Source organism: Argopecten irradians, chromosome 13 (genome assembly GCF_041381155.1).
Source record: "Argopecten irradians isolate NY chromosome 13, Ai_NY, whole genome shotgun sequence".
NCBI classification, from domain to species: Eukaryota; Metazoa; Mollusca; class Bivalvia; order Pectinida; family Pectinidae; genus Argopecten; species Argopecten irradians.
In genome coordinates, this window is record NC_091146.1 from 28,559,687 (window position 1) to 28,585,912 (window position 26,226).

The window sequence follows — 26,226 nt, forward strand, 5'->3', positions numbered from 1 at the left end:
TGGTACGTTTGTGTTGAGTCTTCTTGAGATAGAGGATTTCTTTGCCATTTTATTGTATTATCCCACTGAAGCATTTCAGCACAGACACCAAGCAACACACCTTACTCGGTCATATGATACTGACCACGGATAAACTAGTCGCCCCACACCATTTAATATGAGCCAAACGTGGAGTACTGTCCGGGGAAGACAGGAACAATTGAATAGAATGGAACAGTATTTTATTGTCATCTTACCTTGAAGAATACACTGAGGAGAAAGGTAAACTTTGTCTACTCCGAGGAATTCGCCTTTAGAAAGTACTGTAAATACCACTAGATAAAAAGTCGTGACGTTTCTGAAAAAAAGTATATGTACATGCAAGTTTAATGTCTAATTATAAACCTATACACAACGTGTTACGTTAAGCGTGGAAATTCATGCGAGGACAATTTTTCGCTAATTACGGGAAGGTCGATTGATCGCGAACATCCCCCCTCGCATAAGATTCTGTAAATATATAAACTTAGTTAAAAGTATGAATTCAAAGTTTATCTATCTCGAAAAAATATCATCACCGTGAAAGTTGTATGCATACAAATCGCGATATTAAGCCTTCGCGAAAACATCAGAACATCAACGTTTACAATATTACTTGTAAATGTATATATTTATTTGACCTGCTCTTTAACCATCAAAGATGAAGAAATGCAATGAGCGGCTCGCCGCGGATTGATTTATATGTGCTTTGATTTGGCTTCCCGCTGGTTTACTCAGTCTTTAAACATACCGTTCGGTGAGGTCTGGGATAGTAAACCTGAACCTTTGCCACACTTTTCTCTTCAAGGTTTTATAATCCGTTTCTATGACATCGTCAGTGAGTGAGTCTATGATATGTACAACCAGTCGGAAACGTCCATTTGAGGCTCCCAGGTAAGCGTCTAAGTGGAACTAGAAGAATTATGTAAGTGAAAAGAGATGATAACACTACGTAGACCGCATTGTGTATTGGCATTTCGACATCATTTTCGATCTTATTGACACTTGTTTGTTTCCTTGATTAATTAACATCCTATTAACAGCCAGGGCCATGTAAGGAAGGCCTCGCATATATGCGGTGTGTTGCGTGCATGTTGTGCGAGGTGCATGTTTTGTGAGACTGCGGTATATTCGTGTTGTGTCTTCTTGTATAGTGGAACTGTTGCCCTGTTGATAGTGCTATAATGCATCACTGAAACATGCCGTCGAAGACACCAAGCAACACATCCCACCCGGTCACATTGTACTGACCACTCTCTGAATGCTGAGCCCTAAGCAGCAACAGGAACTACCACTATTATCGACTTTGGCGTGTCTCGGCCAGGGGGGGGGGGCAGAACCCAGAGCCTTCTTGTAATACAACATCTGCATTACACTTACGGGTAGTTGCCATTTTCATGTTCAGTACCGAAAACCAGGAGGTCGTTGGACAGTGGTGATCACAAAGGCAAGTTTTACTGTTTCGTGTTCAAATCAGAGGGGTTAAAAGAAAGTGTCTTGATTATAGTAGCAATAATACTAAAACACATGTTGTATGATTGTTACGAGCCTTAAAACCGATTCACGTGTGGCCTTTTGTTAAGCGTTCGCTCCGTTGCTGAAGGCTCAGGGTTATGTCCCCTCTCCGACACGAATAATATTCTACCCCATCGGACAGGGATATTTGTACTTCCGGCGAGGATAAGATTTCGTTGCCTTACCCGGGGCAAGACAGCCTGCACGCGAAGAACATATTCGTGTGATAAACTGGAAGTTATGAAACGTCATATGCAAATAAACAGTTCATATTGGTCTTTCAAAAGACTGTTTATTGTTTATGTATCTCATTAAAAAGTATCCCGGTGTAAAAATAGTTTACCTCACATGATTGGTTGTTTGTCAGGAAACTTTCTAGATTTGTCAGGTTAACAGTCACAAATCCCGTTTGTTTGGAAGAATGCTTCTCTTCATAAGCTAATATATGATCTGTGGAAGAAAGACAAACATAACGTTCACCCCTGTGTTAGCCATTTATACTTTATATATCATATCAATAACTATAAATATATCAATGGGTTTCTGTCTGAGATAAATCTGAAGCGTACTAACATGTCCATTGAAGTCATTACATTTTGAAGAAAACATACAGCACTCGTAGACGATGGAAGACCACTGGAAAACTTCGACATTTAAATTAAATGGGTTTAAACATACAACAAAACATGGGCAGTTAAATGTTTTTTATGAGTAATGATGTTCGCTTTCATTTCTACCCGACAGTTTTACCATTTTTACCTTCAAACGACCCAGTATAGCTCGCCAAAGCCATTGTCATGTTGACTAACTGAATTGTCGATATGCTTGCACGGTAATCGCTGTGTATGAATGGACACTCACGTTGTTCTTCAAAATCGCAAAGTCCAAGTGAATATCCATTTCCTAAAAAATATACATATGTAAGAATATGTTCATTAGAAATATTGTTTAAGGATCACTTCCTTTCCCAAACAAAATCATAAAGTTTCTTAAAAAATAATAACAACATAAGAAAATGTACATCAATAATCTAATACGACGTTGAACACCAATTAGGACGAAGACAAGAAACATACAACGACCAGCGTTACTCAGATAGTTTAAGATATATCAAAAGGGAATGTATTTGATAATATCCATGATTCTTCATACACATAATCAAACTTAGTCAGTGTACTACGAAAAATTACCGCACAGTTCTTCACTTTCGTCGTCACCATGGAAACAGTCGTTATGGAAATCACAGAGTGCTTTCTTCTTTATGGCTACACCAGTCCCACAAACGAATGTGTCGTTACTAGGCCCAGGTATAGGCTTCTTAGATGGTTCTGCAGCAATAAACACATTAAATTCTTTAATCATGCACTTTGATTTTTCACTAATTTAGAATTATTTATTAAGGTCATATTTGCAAACTGTGATAATCCGCTACACATACAATGCTTCCAAGAATTTTAAAAATAAGTACACATAAAAGATGCTCCGTCGCCGACAGAGCATATATGACACCCATCATTTGAACAGTAATTGGTGTTTAATCGTGTGTATAAATATGTCTAATTAACACAAAAAATAATATGAAATAATTCATTTTGCTTTTGGGGCATGCGCTATCCGTACTTCATTCCATATAGGACATAGCGCCATGTAATTTTTTCGGGATGCAATTATCTATATTCAATATTTTAATCTAAGTAACTTTTTGTAACTGGAGAAAATTACTCAATCGCCTGCTGCTGTTTTTGATAGAGGAAAAATACCATTTGTCAGCGGTGGAGCACCTTTTAGTACTTATACTTAATTCCCCAGTCTACTTGTCGAAATACAATCCGTTTTTACTGTGCGATTGCCTCAGGGAATACTTTTTTTATTAATATACAACGTCAATGTCTATAAGTTACGATAAGGTCAGTTTTTTGCCATTCTCTGATAAAGAAAACATATCAAGTTTGAAACAAAGAAAAAATATTATTGAAATCTGGCTAGATTGTCACTAGGCGTACCAGGGACGAATGAATCGCGTCGCCATGATATAAATCATGTCCGGGTGATGTTATTGATTATTGAAACACATATCACTTGTGAAATGCTTTGCAAAGTATATTGTTATCTTTGATTTGTATTTTTGGAGATGTGCGTTTTAGACATTCTGCTCGAAAATTGAATTGTGCTCGCCAAAGCTCAGATTAATGTTAATATAGACATTTTCTCGTGAGCGAACATTTGCTTGATCATGAAAGTTTTGTAAAACATTTCTTGTTAAAAGTCTGAAAGTGTATATACTTGTTTGTTTCATTGTTTAATTAACGTTCCATGTATGCGGTGTGTTGCTTTTATATAGTGCGAGGTGCGTCTTTTGGGAGACTGCGGTATATTCGTGTTGTCTTCTTGTATAGTGGAACTGTTGCCCTTTTTATAGTGCTATATCACTGAAGCATGCCACCGAAGACACCAAGCAACACGTACACACCATCCAGTCACGTTATACTGACATTGGGCGAAAAAATCGTCCCACTCCCGTTATGCTGAGCGTTAATTAGCAGGAGCAGAAACTACCACTCGTATAATCTTGTGTGTCTCGGCCAGAGCCTTTCCACAAGTGTATACATATCGAAAATAACAACACTGCGGGAGTTGAAATTGTGAAATTATACACTCCCAAAAAAACACATACTTAAAAAGTATACGGAACAAATATTCAGAAGAAAATGCTGATTTGGAAATGGTTACCTGGTGGAAGATAGCAGCTATCAAACACAACACTCTGTAATTTCCCGATTTTCCACACTATCTGTTGATTCCTGTAAAACTGTAGTTGAACTTGGAAGGCGCCCTGTATCATGCCGATATGCTCTTCACGTTCTCTCCAACTTAAGTATATTGAAACACAATATAAACCAGTAGAAGTCTCCCAGTATTAAAGAAAAAAAATAAAGAGACAAAATGACAAGTTATGGCGATATTAGTTAAGGAAATACAATAGTTAATCAGGCTTTAGTTTAAGAAGGATGGATAAATCCGTTAATTTGCGTTATTGATGCCACACTCAACACTAAAACCATCATATTTACTTTGTGATCATCATGGAGACTCCCGGGCACTTATGATATTTTTATATAATTTTTATGCAACATTTGCGTGTACTATCTATATAATATGTTTTTAATGTTCATTTTTGTCTGAAATGAATATTTGAACAGATCAAAAGTAACGATAAATTTATAAGGAATATACATATTTAGTTTGTCCATTCATTAATACTTTCAATGACATAATGAGGCCTTAAGGTTGATACATGGACATGCCGCAGTCTTACAAATAAAAGTCAATCTAATTAAAACAAGACTTGTAATTCCGCCCCACTACGATGCTCTACGTTGCGCTCCAATTCAAGATCTAACGATGTCGTGTTCGGGGTCACATCAGCATGACCCATGGCCTAGAATCGGAACATCTCGGGATGTACTCTTAGTCATTTATATTTCCGAATGAATAAAATACACCGAAGATTCCGTAGGCGAGACGCTGATTGGCTAACCACAGGGGTCATGCTGAGGTGACCCCGAACGGGGCATCGTTAGATCTTGTATTGGAGCGTAACGTAGAGCATCGTAGTGGAGCGGAATTACAAGTCTTGTTTTAATTAGATTGAAATAAACGTATGTCACTTAATGTTGATAATATTGCAAGTTATATAAAATAACACCAAAACCTTATCCTTACTTTTCAAGAAATTTGCAACCGAGACATCCTTCGTACGCGTTAACACAAAGGTATACAAACATAGTGACATATAAAATGAGAGAAAAATTCAAAACAGCGAAAATAATGTCAAAAGAACGAGTTGTAGATGAAACATATATCAAATGTACGAACACAATAATCTAAAGTTGTACAAAGGTGATTGAGAGACGAATGTACAAAATAGCATAAATCTTGTACTGGAAACCAACTTTCATTCACGCGCAATCAAATATTAATCTTCGTGAACTTGTTTTGAAATGAAAATTGCGAAATGTAATAGCCGCGAAAGAAAGTTTACAGTAAATACATAATGTTTGTTTGCTTTTCTGACACCTTGAGATTTATAAGCCCTTACTTTTCCTTTGTATTTAGACGGCGTGTCCAGACATGGTCAAATATAAGGGTCAAAGAAGTAATATCAACAGGATTTTCCAGATGATAAAATATACAAACATACAATATAATGATAATGATTATAATACTAGAGTAATGGGACTTTTCCAGCTCAGGTGACAATCACATCTGAAACACTAATCCTCATGTCATGCCATACAAACTGATCTAATGTCTATAACATGCCTTGAGATTTATAAGCCTTTACCTTTCCTTTGTATTAAGACGGCGTGTCCAGACATGGTTATCCTGAATGACCTTCAATACTAACGCCACATCCTGATTTCGTAGATAATGCTTCACCTTAACTACACACCGCCAGTAGCTCCCCGTAACCATTGGCGACGTTACATCAAGGCTGGTACCATTAAAGTAGATAACCCGACCTGTGTATAATAGAGTGGGACACCCTTAATTTGAAATCAGTTATATTTAAGTATGGCTTGATATAAAATGTAATATAATCCCTGTTCACACATATTCACTGTCTTTCTCCTTGGTTATTTTGAAATCTGGATAATTTGAAGAAATTTTCCATTCCCGAAGTTTACATATTATCGGGTTCCACTGTAGTTGTTAAAATTTCGCGGAGGTAAAAATTACGAAATTTGCGAATGACTGTTTGGACCTTATTCGCTGGGGAATGTTTTCGCGAGATAAAACATGACATTCAAAACTACGCTTTTCTAACATAAAAAATCGCAAGGTATTAAATTTCGCAAAAGCGAAATACAATCCTTGCAAATATACATGCGCCTATTTAGTATTTAGAAAATAATTAACTTGAGATCTGAGGAGTCAGAGATCTAACTGCCGGTCAGATGTCCCCCTTATATAGTTGTTCATAGATTAAATGAAGAAAATCACGAATAAAATCACTAAATTATATTCTTTGAAAAACATCAATTTTGCCCATGGCCAATGGGCTTTGCAGTCTTTCGCTATGTTATGATTTAAAGCTGGTCGTGGTTTATAATGATATAAAGATATTGCATACTAAATTATGATAATTTAAATTGAATAATTTCTCCCTATGTATAATTTATGCATTTGATGTCACAAAGATTATGTTGTCGTGTCCAAAATCACCCTCGATACTTCAGGGGTAACTATCACTGATGTCATATCTACCTCTGGACTATGTCAAAGCAGAACTAAAGGCAACATGTTATTTGATCCTTTGCTGTACATCAAAAGAACCAATACACTTATGGCAAATTACTTTGAACTTGGGCGTCACTCTCTCTGTAATTTTTACAGGCCTGTGTCAGTTATTTCTCACTAACTGACTTCACTTTTACTATGGGATAGTCAAGGGGTGGATATACAATCAGTGATAGAAACCCCTGGAGTATGAATTATTCAGACAAAAACAGAAGACGACACTCCATGTTAAACTTACCTTCTGGCTGAAGGTCTTTTGAGCAGGCCTTCTTACAATTTGCTTTAGTTTCATAAACAACATCAGAGCTCGAAAATTGCCATTGTACTCCGCGGCCGGGTGTTGCGAATAAAGATGGATCTTGGGTGAAAATAGATAATAATTACTATATAATAATATACAGAAGTTATCTAAAGGAGGTGTTTTAAAAATACATTCTTTTGCTATTATTGTTCTAATTCAATTCACTACACATAAAGAAATCAATCACCGTATAGTGGGTTTAATATTTCTCTAAATTTTAAGTAAAATCAAGCAAATTAAATATTAGCAGATTTAAATTTTGTGATTGGACGTTTGGGGCATATATGAGTCAACCATTTCTCAATATTTTGCGGATAAAATTTTCTTGATCAAAGAGATGCGCCGCAAAATCGTGAAAATATCGATCACAGGGGAATAACCGGCTACATATAGTATCATTATCCACTCACGGCCATAGGAAGAAAAATCCTTAAACGAATCCAGAACGTCGGTATCAAAAAAAAATTCTATACCTGAAAAATGTAGTTTATAATGATTCATACTTACTAGATACAGTAAGATGAAGATTCATTTCTGTGGGGTCGTCCGCTACAGACGTCTGTCCATTGTCCGATGTTTGTTGAATTGCCGTTATGACGGAAACACCTTTATCATTTCTATCGTCTTTCAAAAGCAATATTGACAATTGCGTCTGAAGGTCAATATAACCTACAGGTATTGACTCATTGCTACAATCTCCATCTTTAACCAAACTCGACAGACAACCAGTAGCTTCCACAGCTGTGTCCGAAGGCGGTATACTTTCTTTGTTATCCAAGAATGTATTATTGCAGCTAGATATCAAGTATATTGTAAACAAGCCTGGTTGTTTTTCTTTTTCCGATGTATCAATCTTTGTCACACTATCGGACGACAGTGGCGATATACTCTGGTTTTTGTCGCACGTGATAAAATACTCGGCGTCCAAAACAGTTCGTCCAACCAGCAAGTCCAAATTATTTGATATATTTGTTACAGTTTCTGATTTGAAATCCACGAAAACAGAAGTTGGTATGTGCCGTAATTGTCTAGCGTCGACTCCGAAGAATAACAATAGTCCACATGGTGTAAGAAAAGAGACAGGGTTGAACGATACCATTTTTAGTATGTACATGGCTCACTGAAATATAAATTAAAATATGCGTTATTTTATGCAGTAGTTTCATAAAGTATCTCGAAGGAGGGAAGAGAAACAGTGTGATTGTGTCCAAACAACCCTTCTAATGAAAACCACACTGATAGTTTTCTAATATAATAAGTATACATAGCACAATCAACATTCAGAGCAGAGTTCTTTTAAAGATGCACCATCGTCGATAGGGCATAAATGATACTATTATTCTATCAGTTTCTGGTCGTTGAATTTATTGGTGATTTATAGTAAATCAACATTAGAATTCCTACAGACATGAAGCCTCTTGGGTATTGCTTTTTTTAATGTTTTAAAATGTTTTTTTTCCCATTACATCGGCTTCAGTGTGATACTTGACATTACCTTATTTGTTTGCCTGGCCCAATATTAACAATAAACGAACTTATTACAGGAAAACCCTAGTAACGTCATCAATCGCAATTACTGCAATGCTTTTTTTAGGCAAACATAGTCGGTTCTGGTTTGTTAAATATAAAGCATGATGCCCTTTAAATGACTTCCTCTACGAATGTTAATAGAAAGTGAAGATTCTGTTCTCATAATTGACTTCAATGCAAACTCAAGATGCAATACACTGCAGTAGATTTTGCATATCGCTCCACACATTTCAGCAACTTTTTCTACCAGTCAAACAGCGAAAGTGTCGCAAAAAATCTTTTGAATGGAAAGGAACAAAAAATGAGGTTACCGCGAAAATAATTTATTTATCCATTGAACCTTTAGCAGTAAAATATGTTTTAATAAACCAAATGTTTACAGTAACAAAACATTATTGTTCATATAATAATTTTCGCCGAATATGTCTGACATATCACCTCGGAGTGCAAAAAAAAAATGTTGGTGTCTGTGCATGGTGGTTAAGCAACTTCGAGCGTAGCCTGTTCTTGGATGGGTGATTCGGGCCCAGCCGCGGCACGTTACAACTTGCACTTCAGCCCCATAGTTGGCTTATGTGTTGTGTGTCGGTATCTTTCATGGGTGACCGCTCCATTGGAACGTTACAGTTATAGTTGATTGATTATCGCAATTTTGCGAGAGTCAGTCATATTTTACTGTACACCTTTCGCGCGAAAAGCGGCGCTAATGTATGATTGATGACGAAATATGTTTATAGTATTGGTATGGAGTTCCATTATTTTTCTAACACCAACGATTCCACCTACTGTCCGATTTTCTGTTGTATATGTGGGCGGGTGATGTGTTGTAAGCAGTAGTTCACTAGATTACATTATAAAGTTTACTATTATCCCTTCTCCAATATTCTGTATTTACGTATTATTGTTATCTGCCATTGCGGGTAAATATTGATTGTGACGTCATGTGTCATCGAGTGTAACGTCATACCTTACAGAGAAAACGACGTTAGTTTCGCTCACAAAGCAATGACACCATAATGAATTCCTACTCTCAAGGGACATAACCCTATAATATGCAAAGACGAAATATCAAGATAATAGGGAAAAAATCACCCCAAATCATACCGTGCGAAAATGACGTAGGTGTTGGGCACAATATAAATAGAAACCAGTATCGTCCAATAGATGGATAGGTCGATAATGCATGGACGGTTATATTGGCGCCAATGACTTATTCGCGATTTCAAAAATAATGGCTGAAATAATATGAGAAGATTAATTATATTGACATGTTTACAAGTGAAATCTATCATTATATCTCGCTTAAACTTATACTTGCATTGTCACTTTCTCCAAAAGAGTAATCTGTCATTATATTGCATGGTTAACACGTTATTATAGAATGAATCAATTGTTTACGTAAAATCTCTAAATATGTCAACCACGTAAATAGAATAACCAAGTAAATAGAATAACCGCTTAAATAGAACAACGGCATCAATAAAATAACCGCGTAAATATAATAACCGCGTAAATATAATAACCGCGTAAATAGAATAACAGTGTAAATAAAATAACCGTTAAAATAGAATAACCGTGTAAATAAAATAACCCCGTAAATAGAATAACCGTGTAAATAGAATAACCGCGGAAATTAGATAACCGCGTAAATATGATAACCGCGTAAATAGAATAACAGTGTAAATAAAATAACCGTTTAAATAGAATAACAACGTAAATAAAACAACAGCGTAAATAAAATAACCGTTAAATAAAATAACCGCATAAATAAAATAATCGCATAAATAAAATAACCGCGTAAATAAAATAACAATGTAAATAAAATAACAGCGTCAATGAAATAACCGCTTAAATATGATAACCGCATTCGTGGTAATTTACTCTATCGGTTGATATTAAATCTTAAAACATTTTGATCAGGTTTTATGTTTCTTTTTAACTAAATACATTAAGTATACAGTTATGTTCTCTCTGCAATTTAATTACTATTAATACCCATATGCATGCAACATCAGCATTTCTACAGACGTGAAACCGTTCGAGTATTTTTATTACATTACACCGGCTTCGATGTGATCATTTAACATTACTTGATTTGTTTGTCTGGACAAATATTAACAATAAACGTACTAATTACAGGGAAATCATAGAAACGTCATCACTTGTTAATATTGTAAAACTGTTTTTGGGCAAAAATAGTCGGTTCTGGTTTGTTAAGTATAAAGCCAGAGGCATTCAAGGACTTCCTCTGCGTATGTCAGTAGAAAGCGAATACTCTGTCCTTTGATTAATTTCAATGCAAACTCAAGATGTGATACAATGTGATGTCAATTTACAAGTGAAAATATTTCGTGTGCGTTCAATTTTCGCGTATTTCACGATCAATTAGATTTTACATATCGCCTCAACACGTTTAAGTAGACAATCATATTTCTAGCAGTAAAATCGCGAAAGTACTGTAAAAAGGTATTTGAAATGGTATGAAACCGAAAGATTAAGTTACACATTGCGCAATTGGCAATCAAATGTGTTTTGTTAAAAATGTGTAACAGATTATTCCGGGCTTTGAGTTCAATACACTGTTGGTTATTGTTCATATAGTGTTTTTCGCTGATGTTGTCTGACTTCTCGTCTCCGAGTACTAAAGAAAAAATAACATAAAATGAAAAAAAACAACAAAAAAACGTATTTAGACTAATAGAGAATCCAGTGCCTTCATATGTTCAATTCAGTACTTCGTATCAAGCCAGGTTATCGAATTATCCGAGTGTTCGGTGGAACTTGGTTGGTACGAACTCGGATAATTCGACAACCTGGTTATTGTTCATATATATTTTTCTATGTAGTTCATATCAGTGTATAAAAGCACTTCCTACAAAACACAGATCTATTGATGCTACAGACTGTAAAACCATCATTATTACAACTACGGAATCCTCTGGGACACTTACATGCCCGCGATGATTAATAATTAACTGTGAAACACTTCGGTATTTAGGGCATGCTATGATTTATGTATAGTATAAACACAAGTGTGTGTCCGCTAACCATACTGGATATTTGTTCTTTTCGGAAACAGACTTTTGTTTTGAATAATATTGTACGAGATACTGTAACAGTGCGTTCAATTAACAAAGGGTGATTAATGGGACTTTGACACGGAAGCGGATGTCAGAATGGATAAGCATTTAAACAATGATAGCATATACTGTGTCATTGCTATCTGTATGACAGAAGGCGGTGATCAATTTCCATAGTCTTTAACATGACAATAAAACAAAATGTATCTAACACTAGTGTGGTGATAAGTGGTCAATAATTCAGTACAGGATGTTCTGATGAATGTTTTCATAAGCATATTTTTGGGGGATCACATAGTAAACCTAAATCTTAATTTCTGTAGAGTATCAAAGTTAAATAGAAAACCTTCACTGTTTGGTACAGTAACAATATATAGATATAGTGTAAAAACTGGTGTACAGTGTATAGTCTTTATACACATGTATTAATGTCTGATTAAACAGGTGGTATATATACACAGGAGTTGTATATAGGCGGTCTATATACGGAGGTGGTCTATATACACATGTGCTTCATATAGGCGGTCTATATAAGAGGTGGTCTATATATACAAAGGTGGTCTATATACAGAGTTGTTATACATGCAAAAGTGGTCTTTATACAGAAGTAGTCTTTCTACAGAGGTGGTCTATATACAGGTGGTCAATATACAGAAATGGCCTGTATACATAGTTGGTCTTTATACACATGTGCTTTATATAGGCAGTCTATATGGTCTTTCTACAGAGGTGTTATACATGAAAAGGTGGTCTATATACAGAGGAGGTATATACATTCTGTATACATTGGTGATATACATGTAAAGGTGGTCTATATACAGAGGTGGTCAATATATAGGGATTGGATTTCGTTTTTATGTTAATCATGCTTGTATGGAGCAATTCCTCTAAGAATATATTCTATGGGGCGCGTTAGCGCCCCATATTGAATATATGCTTAGAGGAATTGCTCCATACAAGCATGGTTAACATAAAAGCGAAATCCAATCCCTATATTTACACTCACACGACATTTTATTTATATTTTATGCAATAAAATCGTCATTTGAAAGTGACGTAATTATTCAATATAAGTCGGTCAAAAGTGGGAGGAGCTTACTCAATTGAACAGCGAATGATGACTCTTCACGTAAGGTAGAATTATTCATCCGCGACGACAAAAAGTTCAATATTTTAGTGTAAAATAAACATGACAAACAAAGTAAATTTCAGAGATAATAATATCTCATCAGATCAAAATTTTAAACATATGTTAAATTTTGCTAAAAGTTAATATATAGCGTAATAACATAAAGTATTTTGACCCGGTCACATGTGTGAACTCGGTGACCGTTATTGTGCGGCGAGGCAAAGCTGACGCACACTTACACACTGAAGTTTTCCGAAGTTGTCAAAACACCGATATTCAAGTAGCTCAATGTCTTTGAGATTGTCGTCTGACTTGACGATATTACATCCTTAGGAGCCATGTGGTTATATAATCTACATTTAGATCCATCGCCATCGATAGATGTAACGACTTCACTTGTGTTCGATATATTGGCCTACAATGTATTTGTGGTAACGCGTAACTGTCAACACGTGGATTACTAGCGGTGCATGTTTTATAATACACATGATTAAATTCTCAAAGAACAAAGACTAGAGAATATGTTTTATAACTGACCTAGCTCTGTCAGAGGGTCTCACGCCCGTCAACCCGAAAGACTCGATCGTAGGACACAGACACATAGGTAATGTTTACATTCGACATCCATCATTTTTAACAAAAAAGCACTGCACGTCGCCCCCGGTCGGGGTATTTTTCCCCGTTTCTTTATGCAATGGTTAATTTAAAAAATGTTTGTATCATATATATATATATATAAAACGTATACATGTATGTATTGTTTACTTTTTTTCCAAGATTCTATGAAAAACAACAATATATACTATAACACGTACTGTTGCGTCAAAATGTAAACAAAGCCATGTGTTTCTTTAAAAAAAGTAGCCCCTTTATGTTGCATTGAACATTTTCATACGCAAATTCAAAGTCCAATGTTACCATGCAGTTATAGTAAACAAAATCGGCTAGTATTTGCGTATAGTGAACAAGCCTAGCAAGTGTAAATATACGTAAATGGTCTGTATATATAGGTGGTCTTTATACATGGGTGGTCTATATATAGTGGTGGTCTTTATACAGATGTGGTCTTTATACACAGGTGGTCTTTATACAGAGGTGGTATACATACAGATGTGGTCTATATACATGTTAAAATGGCGCAAAATATATCGATCTGTCGCGAGCTTTTAGACGTAACGCAATATCTGATATGAAGTCATCATATTTGGAATTTCAGGTTTTGATTGTAAGGCCATATTGAAAAACAACTAGACCAGTTATTTGATAAATGAGAATACATACGGTACATACACAATTGGAGATCGTCTAAATATATCAACGCTCTAGCTCATGACATAATGATATCACAGTAAAAAATAATTGTATGAGAATGGTATGTTTTGAAATGTATTTGTACATAGTAGCAACGATGTGCCGTAATATTTATACTTTACGAATCAAGACGAGCTTTTTGTATATTATTCACCATTTTAATTTCACACACAAAAGAAAGCCAAAAATGAATTTTGGCACTACTGCCAAAATCATTATACATGTATTTACGTTTTCAGTGTAGTGAAATAAGACCTTGTAAGGTCAGAAAATCAAGCCAAGTTGTGGTCTACAATTTCATTTCACATATTTACAGCACTTTTAGTAATTATAAAGTTACTTCTGCAGATATATTTTCATCTAAACACACAAAGCATTAAAATGATAACTTTTATATTGTAACTATTGTTTAAAAGGCATCATACAATTTTTGTCTGTGCCTATGAATGACTATCACAGTCTATTTTATCAAAAGTGATAGCTTTAAATAGATAACATGCCAAAATGTTCGTCAGGTAATGGCACATATAACTGAAATAGAAAATATACAGTTGTCGTTTAGAAAAATTAACTCCATCGTATGACTAATGCACAAATTCTTCAAATGATAAAAACTCAAAATAAAATAAATGCAATACTATGAAAGGCAATACATGCTTACATTCCATGTATACCTTCAAAAGAAAATACACAGCTGTCGTTTAGAAAAAAAAAAACTTCGTCGTGTGACCGGTGCACAAGTTAATCAAATGATGAAACCTCTAAACAAATGCAATATTATAAAAAATACATGCCTATATGGCATATATGCTTTTTATAGAACATACACAGCTGTCGCTTAAACAAATTAACTTCGTTGTGTGACTGATACACAATTTTATCAAATGATGAAAGCTCTCCACATAAAGTAATACAATATTACGAGAAGCAAAACATGCAAACCTATCTTAAGGAAAAATATAACTTACCTGTTTATGAAATGTCAGAATAAAATACTTTTCATCTGTCCAACCCTGTAAATCCTTTTCTATATACCTTACCTGGTTATTGAAATGTCAGAATAAAATACTTTTCATCTGTCCAACTCTGTAAATCCTTTTCTATATACCTTACCTGGTTATTGAAATGTCAGAATAAAATACTTTTCATCTGTCCAACTCTGTAAATCCTTTTCTATATAACTTACCTGTTTATGAAAAAAGTCAGAATAAAATACGTTTCATCTGTCCAACTCTGTGTATCCTCTTATATGAATGTAGGCGTGTACACGTGATAGCGTTTATTCTGTTTCCCCGATATATTCCTATGTGATAGGATAATCGATGATAAATGTAGACAAAACCACGCGTGGCATCACCTCGTCAGAATGCAGTTTAGCGACTGAAACGTAACACTACGAATGAATAATGAAATACTGAAAGACCCCAGTGACGAAACGAATGCTTAATTTGATATATACATTATATTTAATGTAGCCATGCGTATAATTGTAACGTTTTAGAAATATAAAATAAAAATAAAAATAGCGACATTTCACTACAAAGACGGATGTGGGATGTAAGCCAAATGTTACAACGTAGGAGGAATATATACAAGTTACTAAACGGGGTATTGTGACAATGATATCGATTAGTGAAATACAATATGTTACACGACATGAACATTTAAGTTATAAAATGCATTCTTGTTAAGCAAGTTTGTTTTTGTTCATCTGAATTGATTACAAACCTTCAGAAATACTACTTTTATAACCATAGGTATCTTATTCAGAGTATCCTTGTTCAATAATTTGTTGTGTTCATCCGATTTCATTACGAAACTTGAAATGTTGATAATCAATAACCTCTATTTACATGACAATATCAAAATGGACTCGATGGACAAAGTCGAATATGGTCAAACAAGTGCTCCTTTACATGCTATAGATACTTATAAAGATAACAACATGGCTATTTGGTGACAGCGATATGCATCGAACCATGTGAACTTACTAAACTGAAATACAATGTATAGCTTTTTTTTCGCATATTCGAATAACAATTAGAATACCACTACAACAAGTACACATACAGTAACCATTAATCTATCGTTGTCGAGGGAAAGGGGATACTGCATTCTGTCTGTTTCTCTTCAATTAAATGTAAAGTCAAAATGAAAAACAATCACAATGGCGAAATTTTGTTTCAATAACGCTAATGACATCACGTCGTCTTGTATATATTTACCTAAGTATGCTGTTTACGTTTCATAACTGTTAATTTTCATTTCTTACTCATTTTTCTAACATTTACTTTCTTTTTGTGAAAACACCCGAACAAATGAAGACTTTACTTCATTATATATTACAATCAAGTATTGAAAATGACTGCAGTTACCTGAGAAACATCATATCGATTTGATGTTTATTATAATTATAAATTCACAAGATAATACACGACAGAAATCTGAGGATATGCACATTCATATCCATGGTTACAGATAACCACATTACATCAAAAGCCCGATCTAAACGTAATGAAGTTACCACATGCACAACACGGAAGTCATTCCGCAAAATATATTTACCAGGGAGATGGCCATATATAGTGTTTGCCTGTAGTACAATTCCTTTTGTCGCTATCATATGAACAATCCAAAAATAAAACAAAATTGGTGTAATGATAAAATGATCGCTTCTTCCGATATACTTGAAATAAAATGATGGTAAGATATATATTTTTCTCGCTGAGAATTGTATTGTCGTTTTATTTCCTGTTTATAGTAGTCGTACATGTAATTTATGGTTCTGCTAAGCGCTCAGCATTAAGGTAGTGGTACGACTGGTTCGCCTGTTTTGGGCTGTGTTGCTTGGTGTCTTCGGCGTCATGCTTCAACGATATATACATAAAAAGGGCAACAGTTCCTCTATACAAGAAGACAAAACACGAATATACCGCAGTCTCCCAAATACACATCCGCTCTTCGTACACTTAACACACCGTATAAATGGGAGAACGCCCTTACATGACGCTTGCTGTTAATAGGGTGCTAATTAATAAAACTAGCAAACAAATAAAAATGTTCAAACCTAAATACATTAAATATGAAAATGCCTGTGAATTTAAAAAATGCAATATGGCTTGTCATTAGCATTTTCATTGACTTACATTTACAGGCGATTCTTTATGTTAAGGAGATGATGAATGTACTGTAAACAATCATAACGGTTAGAGAGCCCGCTTCGCGTTTTTTTTTTAAAACACTCGGATTTTTGTGTTATATCTGCATAACATAAAGCAAATCTATCCAAGTCAATCCTTTAATAATCTAGTGTTCGTGCTCGACATCTCTTTAGCAAATGGGTTTACAAAAACAATTAAGGCTCTGTATAAAATAACAGTGATGGACTCAGGTGGCTACACTTAGGAGTTTGCTTAACTAATATAACACTATATGATATGTAGCAATAACCCATTTAAAACATAAACATTTACTTGAAATATATTCTTGGTTATACAACCACTCCCCACATTTTACGATATACTAATGATCATTTTAGCAATATATCGAATGCTATCTAATTACATGCTATTGTGTCGAGTATTATTTGTAACTATATAATTTTTCAGTATTCAGACCGGTTTATCAATTTCAAACTAAGTTGAGGTGAATTACTCGTATTAATAGCAGAGTATAAAGTTAAATGTAAACAAGTTATGTAAGCAACTACAGTCACTCAATTCAACTTAATACCTACATATAAGAATTATTGAAATCGCCATTTTGGTACAGCCCAGCACTAAGAATAGGCCATGTACCCTTCTTCCAGAAAGAATGGTATCAGAAGGGAATGAAAAATGAATATGATTTTTTCGATTCAGATCAAAAGTTTTTAAGTTTTTCAAATTTTAAGCAAAAATTAATCGTATTATCTTCAATTTCTTGTTTTATAGAGGGATATGTGAATAAGTTAAAAGTGCCTCAAAATTGAATAAAATAGAAAAAAGAATCAAATTGCAATATCAATAGACCTTTTATTCCACATCATATACACGTTATCTAAGAAACAAGAATTGATGTAAGAATATATATAGAAATCTGATAAAATCAGTAAAATAATATATATACTGCAAAATTGAAATACCTTTTAAATCCTCACATTCAAATAGAAAATTGGAAACAAATATACACAAATATCTTCAAAATAACACAAGAAACTACCATACAATAGTTCCAATATAGGCTGCAACACAGAATTTTCCCTTAAATATGTACCGAAAGTATCGTTCATTTATTTTAAGAATGTGATGAAATTAAACCTCTTTGGCAACATTTAATAAGATGGATTAAAAATACAAACAATAAAAATGTAGAACTAGATCAAATATAAATCCTGTTTAGGAAAAACAACACAAACAATAAAAATGTCGAACTAGATCAAATATAAATCCTGTTTAGGAAAAACAACAATTACCAACTTTCATGGAAATGTTCTGATACTTCCTACAAAATACCTTATCTATGTTTCTTCCAGAAAAAGGTCATAAGATTACTTTCAATGATATCAAAACATATTTATTATATCGTTTTAATGTTGAAAAAAACAATTGCAAAAAGTTTTAGTATTGATCACTTTAACAAGCTATGGAAAGGCTGGTTAATCATTTTCAGTTCATGATTTCTCCATCTATATGCATATGCTTCGTATTGTACTTTCATACTGGTCCTAGTTTTTTGTTTATTATATATCTGTGGCCTGTGGCTTTGCTTATAACATGTTTTCTACATTTACTTATACCTATAGGTTCTTTTTTCATGTGTGTAGTCTGTATGTTTTTATCTATTGTGTAAATATCTTTTTTGTATTTGTCTTTATGGTATCAGAGTCAATCTGGATTACCTCCCCTTACCAATATTATTATTACTATTAGTTGTTCATAATACACGTAAAAGTACAAACGTTTTTTAAAGATTCGAAAAGTTCGCAAAACTTATTTACCAAATATACCATACTGACTCAGCAGGCTTTTATTTCTTGCTAGAAATGTCATGTATATATGTCCTGTGTTGATGTCCCATGTAAATATGTTATATATCCAAAAAATAGAAAGAAAAATAAATGATAACATACCATGTATTCAAATTTTATAATGATACGCCATTTTTATATACCACAAATGTTTTAAACTTACAAAGTCACGATTATCTTGTCATCTACATCGTTTCTTTGAATTATGAAAGAGTAAATTGTGTATTGTCTATTATGCTTGTAGTGTTATGTAGTGTCATGAAAACAGTCATCGCATAACTGTACTATGGACAAAAATATATAGCTTAACACTTTAAGAAGTATCAGAATGCCAACACCTCTTTCTTACAATTTAAAATATAAACACTGAATTGTGATACATAAATTCAGTTTTTGTTTTTAACAAGATTATACAATTTTTTACATTTTGCGATGCCAGATCTGTACATAGATTGTACTATACGTTTAACAGCACAACACAAGATCATATTCAAGAGGTTATATCTACTCTCTAGCTATCCAATTACAATATATTTCCCACCTGGTAGGTCAGGTTGTCAGACAAATAAGCGTAATTGACAAATATCCTACGCTGTGGTTCTCTGTGAACTAAAATGCATGTTATATAATACTTGGCTGAAAAAAATTATGATAGTAATCACATTGTTTTCATATAATTCTAATATTTGGTAGAAATCAATAAACGTCGTGTAAGTATTTCAATGTGAATGTAACATAATGATTTATTTGTTTTCATTAAATGCTTTAAGCTCACCATCATCACTATAATCATCATTATCATCATCATAATCATCATCACCATCATCATCACCATCATCATCATCATCATCATCATCATCATCATCATCATCATCATCATCATCATCATCATCATCATCATCATCATCATCATCATCATCATCACCATCATCATCATCATCATCACACATCATCATCATCATCATCATCATCATCATCATCATCACTATCACCATCATCATCATCATCATCATCTATCATTATCATCACCACCATCATCATCATTATCACACATCATCATCATCACCATCATCATCATCATCATCACCATCATCATCATCATCACCATCATCATCATCAATATCATCACTATCATCCTCATCAATATATCATCACCATCATCATAATTATCATCAGCATCATCATAATCATCAGCATCACCATTACCACCACCATCAACAACACTATCATCATCATCATCATCATCATCACCATCATCATCATAATCATCATCATCACTATCATCATCATCATCATAATCATCATCACCATCATCACCATCATCGTCATAATCATCATCATCGTCATGATCACCACCACTATAATCATCATCATCACTATCATCATGGGAACAGTTCACTATACAAGAAGACACAACATGAATATACCGCAGTCTCCCAGGGCACGCACCTCGCACAACATACACGCAACACACCGCATACATGGGAGGCCGTCCTTACATGACCATAGCTGTTGATGGGACGTTAATTAATCAAACAAACAAACAAACTATCATCATCATCATCATCATCACCATCATCACCATTATCATCATAATCATCATCGCCATCATCATCATCATCATCATCGTCATGATCACCACCACTATCATCATCATCATCATCATCATCATCATAATCATCATCATCCCATCATCACCATCATCATCATATCTAATCATCATCATCGTCATGATCACCACCACTATCATCATCATCGTCATCATCGCCGTCATCGACAGTTTATACTTCAAACTATCACCGCCACCACGCCCATAATAATCATCAAAACATTTCATCAAACAAAATCAGAAGCTCAAATCTATATTTTCTGAAATATGATTCCTGTCGCAAGCACTATTATGATAACAGATTATTGCAAATACTCCATATAGCCATTTCTGATGCGCAAAAACAGGAAAACCAAAACGATCCATTGCAAGTGCGACAATTCTCTAGGTATTAATAATGCATTTATGCTATCTGGTTTGTTTGGTTTATTCAATTATAACGATATCGGACGGTCACATATGAGGTATTTAAATCAGAAATATACACATCGGCATTACACTGTCAATAGAGTGAAGTTAAGAGTCTCCCTTTGAGCAATTTTATATTAATGCGTAGGGGTTTGAACAGACTCACAAATGAAGCTGTAAATATAATAGAGGTAAAATGAAGTATTTAGTCCCCAGCCAAACACAAAGGACTTCTGGTCGATGTCAGAAACTTAAACACTTAGTTATGCCATCATTAATCTACTCTGACTGAAGGTGAAGTGGATTGTTTAAATCATATCCGATAACACCTTTTCGGACCCATATCCTGTTGATGCAGGAGCATTAACTGATTTCGGCAAATATTGAGATAATCATATAGAAAAAAGAATTGACAAAAAAAATCATAATGAAAATAAGGAGAAATGGATTATTGATATGTGTCGTAGTAAATAATTCCTTACGGTTGTTACATTAATTCTTATTATATTTGTTTCTAGTGCGGTGGAACGACTGGTTCTTCTGTTGTCAGTATAATGTCTTCGGCGGCATGTTTCGGTGTAATAGGAAAATAAAAAAGAAAAGAGTTCTACCATACAAAAAGACATTACATGAATATACCGCAGTCTCCCACAACACACACTTCATACACATTACTCATTGCATGCATGGGAGGCCGTTCCTGACCCTGGCTACTTAAGAACGTAATTTAATCAAACAAAAAAACCAGTGTAGTGGTTTCAGTCAGAGACCTACACAATTGACTAATGACTAAAAGAACAACCTAGTAATTTACTTTCACTTTACCCCTGTAAACCGCATTGTTCACGATTAAAACGCAATGAACTTTTCAATCATATCAAGTGATTAGTATACCCAAAACTATTCCCAAAACATATGAACTTCAATAAATAATACACTACCTAACCAAGTGGAATTACACACAAGGTTATCAGAGTTGTCGTCCGTAACTTGCAAAGTAGTTTCCTAGATTGGCAGTGATAAATCATGCACGGATCAAGTATACATACTACTAACACTTTGTAATTATAAAATTGTGATTAAACAAAATATATTTAAATGAGAAATAGTATTATCACTGCTGTAATAATTTAATCATTTATGAAATTATGTTACCCAATATGTTGAAAAAACTACTCGGATATAGACTAAAGCAGTGGAAAGCTGCCGTAGCTGGTCCCGAGATGAGAAAGGCGAAGTGATTTTGTCACGAGTTGAGGTTAACGTTGTAACCTTAATACACAGGTATACCTTCCTATAGTACAGGCGAGTACCGATTACCTAAATATTCAGGTATATCTACCAATGAAACAGATATGTAACTTATTACACAGGTATATCTGCCATGATACAGGTATGTAACTTATTACTTAAATACACAGATATATCTACCAGTGATACAGATATGTAAAGTATTACAAAAATACACATGTACAGGTATGTAACCTAATACACATATAACTACCAATGATACAGTATGTAACTTATTACTAAACACATGTATACTACAATGATACAGGTATTACTTATTACTAATACACATGAAACCAATGATACAGAGTAACTTATTACCTAAATACACATGTATCACAATGATACAGTATGTACTTTTACTAAATACACTTCTAATATACAGTATGTAACTTATTACTAATACACATGATACTACTATGAACAGGTATGTAACTTATTAACTAAATACAAGAATAACTACCAATGATACAGGTATGTAACTTATTACCTAAATACACATGTATATCTACTAATGATACAGGAGTAACTGTATAAAACACTGTACTAAAACTAAATACCTAAATACACATGTATATCTACTAATGATACAGGTATGTAACTTGTTAACTAATGGAGCTATCATAGATGACACATTGATATACGGAAAGACGGCTGAAGAGCACGACGAGCGTCTTATAAAGTTTTGGACATAATTACAGCCTCAGGTCTTAAATTGAATAAAGACAAGTGCGAGTTCGGGAAGTCGAGCATTGAGTACTTTGGCCATGTGATAAGCTCAGAGGGAATTTCCCCAAATCCGAAAAGGATTGAGGCTATCAGAAATCTGGATGCTCCTAATGACAGAGTTGAGAAGAGTCCTTGGAATGATTAATTATCTGGGTCGTTTCTTACCTGGTCTTTCTGACACAATGAAACCTATGACTGATTTGCTGAAATCAGAACAAGTATGGTCATGGACTCCTATGCAAGAACATGCGTTTGAGGAAGTTAAGCGTAAATTGACAGAAACTCCAGTTCTAAATTTCTACAACACCAAGCGTGAAACCATTGTAAGTGCTGACGAAGCAGTTTTGGACTTGGCGCGGCTCTTTATCAGAGGGATGAGAAAGGAGAACTTAAACCGATCGCATTTTGTTCGCGAACTCTTACTTCGACAGAGACTAAATATGCTCCAATCGAAAAGGAATGTTGGGCGGCTACGTGGGCATGCGAAAAGTTCGAACGCTATCTTGTCGGATTGGAGAACTTTCAGCTCCTCACAGACCACAAACCTCTAGTACCTCTGATTAATACTCAAGATCTAGACAAAACTCCTTTGCGATGCCAAAGTCTTTTCATGCGTATGAGGAGATTCAACCCAATAGCAGAGCATGTGCCAGGTAAAATGCCAATGGTTTCAGATAAATTATCGCGAAGTCCTATGAAAACACAGCAAGACAATTCAAGTGATGAAGTTGAACTGTACACAAATTCAGTCGAGTCACTTCGACCCATGTCAGATGTGAGACTTGATCACATTATAGAGAAGCTCAACTAAGGGATTTAAACGTACAGAAAGCCCTAGTGTACACCAAGTATGGATGGCCATGCAAATTGAGTGGTGTTGACGAAATAGCAGCGGAGTACTTTCCGTCGCGAAATGAACTTTCGGTGTCAAACGGTCTGTTATTGTTCAGGGATCGAGTTGTTGTTCCAGAGGAACTGAGGAATGAATTATTGGAACGTATCCATGAAGGTCACATGGGAATAGACAAATGTTGTGACAGGGCAAAAAGTACGGTATGGTGGCCAGGAATTACCAGAAGTATCAAGGCTAAAGTAACCTCATGCACATTTTGCCAGGAGCACAAACCAACTCAACATAAAGAACCTTTGAAGGTATCCGAGTTACCATTACGACCTTGGCAGAAGGTTGCCGCGGATTTGTGTGATTTCCAAGGGGAAAACTATCTTGTTCTGAGAGACTATTATTCGAGATTTCTAAAGATTGCTCATCTCCAAAATGTCACCAGCAATCAAGTTATTCTTCGACTAAAGAACATATTCGCACACTGAATAGTTCCAGAGGAATTTGTATCCGACAACGGTACACAGTTTACTTCGCAAGAATTCAAGGAATTTGCCAAGGATTATGGATTTAGAGAAACATTCTCATCTCCGCACTACCCCCAAGGTAATGGCGAGGCAGAAAGTGGAGTCAAGATAGCCAAAAGGATACTCGCCCAGGAGGATGTATTTGCAGCATCAATGACATACCGGGCCACACCAGTCAAGGCAACATGTGTAAGTCCATGCCAACTAATCATGGGTAGACAGATTCGTACAACGGTGGCAGTCGCCACTGAAAACCTAGTCCCTAAATGGCCAAAACAGAATGACGTCAAAAGGAAGAACGATGAGTACAAACGCCGTTACTCATATCATTACGACAAGCGACATGGTGCTGAATCTTTACCCGATTTGGACGTCGGAGACAAGGTTAGAATAAAACTTGACAATGCGAAACTTTGGTCAACAAGCGGTGTTGTAGAAAAAGCAAACCCTGACATCAGATCATATAGTGTCAAAACACCCCGAAGTATATACCACAGAAATAGGCGACATCTACAGGGTACAGAAAATCCACGTGAATCTACAGAGGAGACTCCAGCTCCAGCGACTCCTAAGAAACCGATTCCACCAGTTGTTACCACAACGCCAGATTCGACAGGGAAAGCACTTTCCCCAGCCGGTAAAAATGACACTACATACGCGGCGCGTCCAAAGAGAACTATCACCTTACCAACGCGTATGTCAGACTTTGTTGTTATAAAGTAACTTTATGTTGGTTGATTTGACGCACCACCTATACTCGTGCGCAGTAATACTGTATGTGTGTATAGTAATATCTAGTCAGTGAATAAAATCAGCTATATTGAATAGCACGCACGTGTCTTCGCTCTGTTCTATCCATTTTAATCCATCAGATTAAAACACTGTCAGTCTGCTAAAACACATGTTATTCATATAGATAGGATGAGGCATAAACTTTGCAAGAGGAAAATGAAATTGGGGAGGACAGTGTTGAAGATGTCAAGGTACAGGAAAGAACAAATAGTGGGCGAACTATTAGGAAACCAATATTTTTGACTGAACACTATATCTTGTAAACAAAAATTAAAGAAAATGAACCAAGTGTTATTGGTGTGTTTCAGGTTCACCCAGATTGCCAAAAACAAGGATTACACCAAGGATTAAGCCAGGCATAGTGTGTCCCTTATGCCTTCAAAGGTTGCCAACTGAAAGCAAATGGAGGTACCATCTATTTGAGTGTGGGAAAGAGGCCCACAGTAAAAAGAAATTCGAATGCAACTTGTGCAACTTTCGATCAGAACGAAAAGCGACATTGACACGCCATGTCGCGAGAAAACAAGAAGGAGCTTTTGGCGAGCAAAATGAGACATGGGAAGACGCCAATCCCGGTAATCTATCAAGCATCATCGAAGATGTGTCCTCCGATGAGGACGATGATCAGGAGGACACCAACAATGTTACGGGTATGGCTGTGGCAGCGGGAGAGTCCGGCAAGGCGCAACTGGATTTGCAATCAATCCAGATTGGTCGCTTGTACCGGAAACCATGTCATCCAATGCCGGTTCAGTCAACAAGGCGCATCGTACAAGAGCAGGGACCAGCGCAGGGGACATCTGAGCCTGAGCCACCTGTTACAAGGTTTGTGACCCG

At 35.2% G+C, this 26,226-nt stretch overlaps 1 protein-coding gene across 1 annotated transcript in view; it reads right to left on the reverse strand.

The window, feature by feature from the left end:
• The window catches only part of LOC138306260 (uncharacterized), a 30,361-nt gene extending 14,823 nt beyond the window's left edge, over window positions 1-15,538 (reverse strand). The window contains exons 1-10 of the mRNA XM_069246670.1: window positions 15,372-15,538; window positions 7,643-8,255; window positions 7,073-7,192; window positions 5,879-6,056; window positions 4,264-4,403; window positions 2,724-2,861; window positions 2,293-2,436; window positions 1,877-1,983; window positions 770-930; window positions 237-337 (exon numbers count right to left, since the gene is read on the reverse strand). Coding sequence (XP_069102771.1) covers window positions 237-337; window positions 770-930; window positions 1,877-1,983; window positions 2,293-2,436; window positions 2,724-2,861; window positions 4,264-4,403; window positions 5,879-6,056; window positions 7,073-7,192; window positions 7,643-8,249 — 1,696 coding nt within the window. The 5' untranslated portion in view covers window positions 8,250-8,255; window positions 15,372-15,538. The remainder of the gene's footprint in view (window positions 1-236; window positions 338-769; window positions 931-1,876; window positions 1,984-2,292; window positions 2,437-2,723; window positions 2,862-4,263; window positions 4,404-5,878; window positions 6,057-7,072; window positions 7,193-7,642; window positions 8,256-15,371) is intronic.
• Window positions 15,539-26,226: the final 10,688 nt, after the last annotated feature.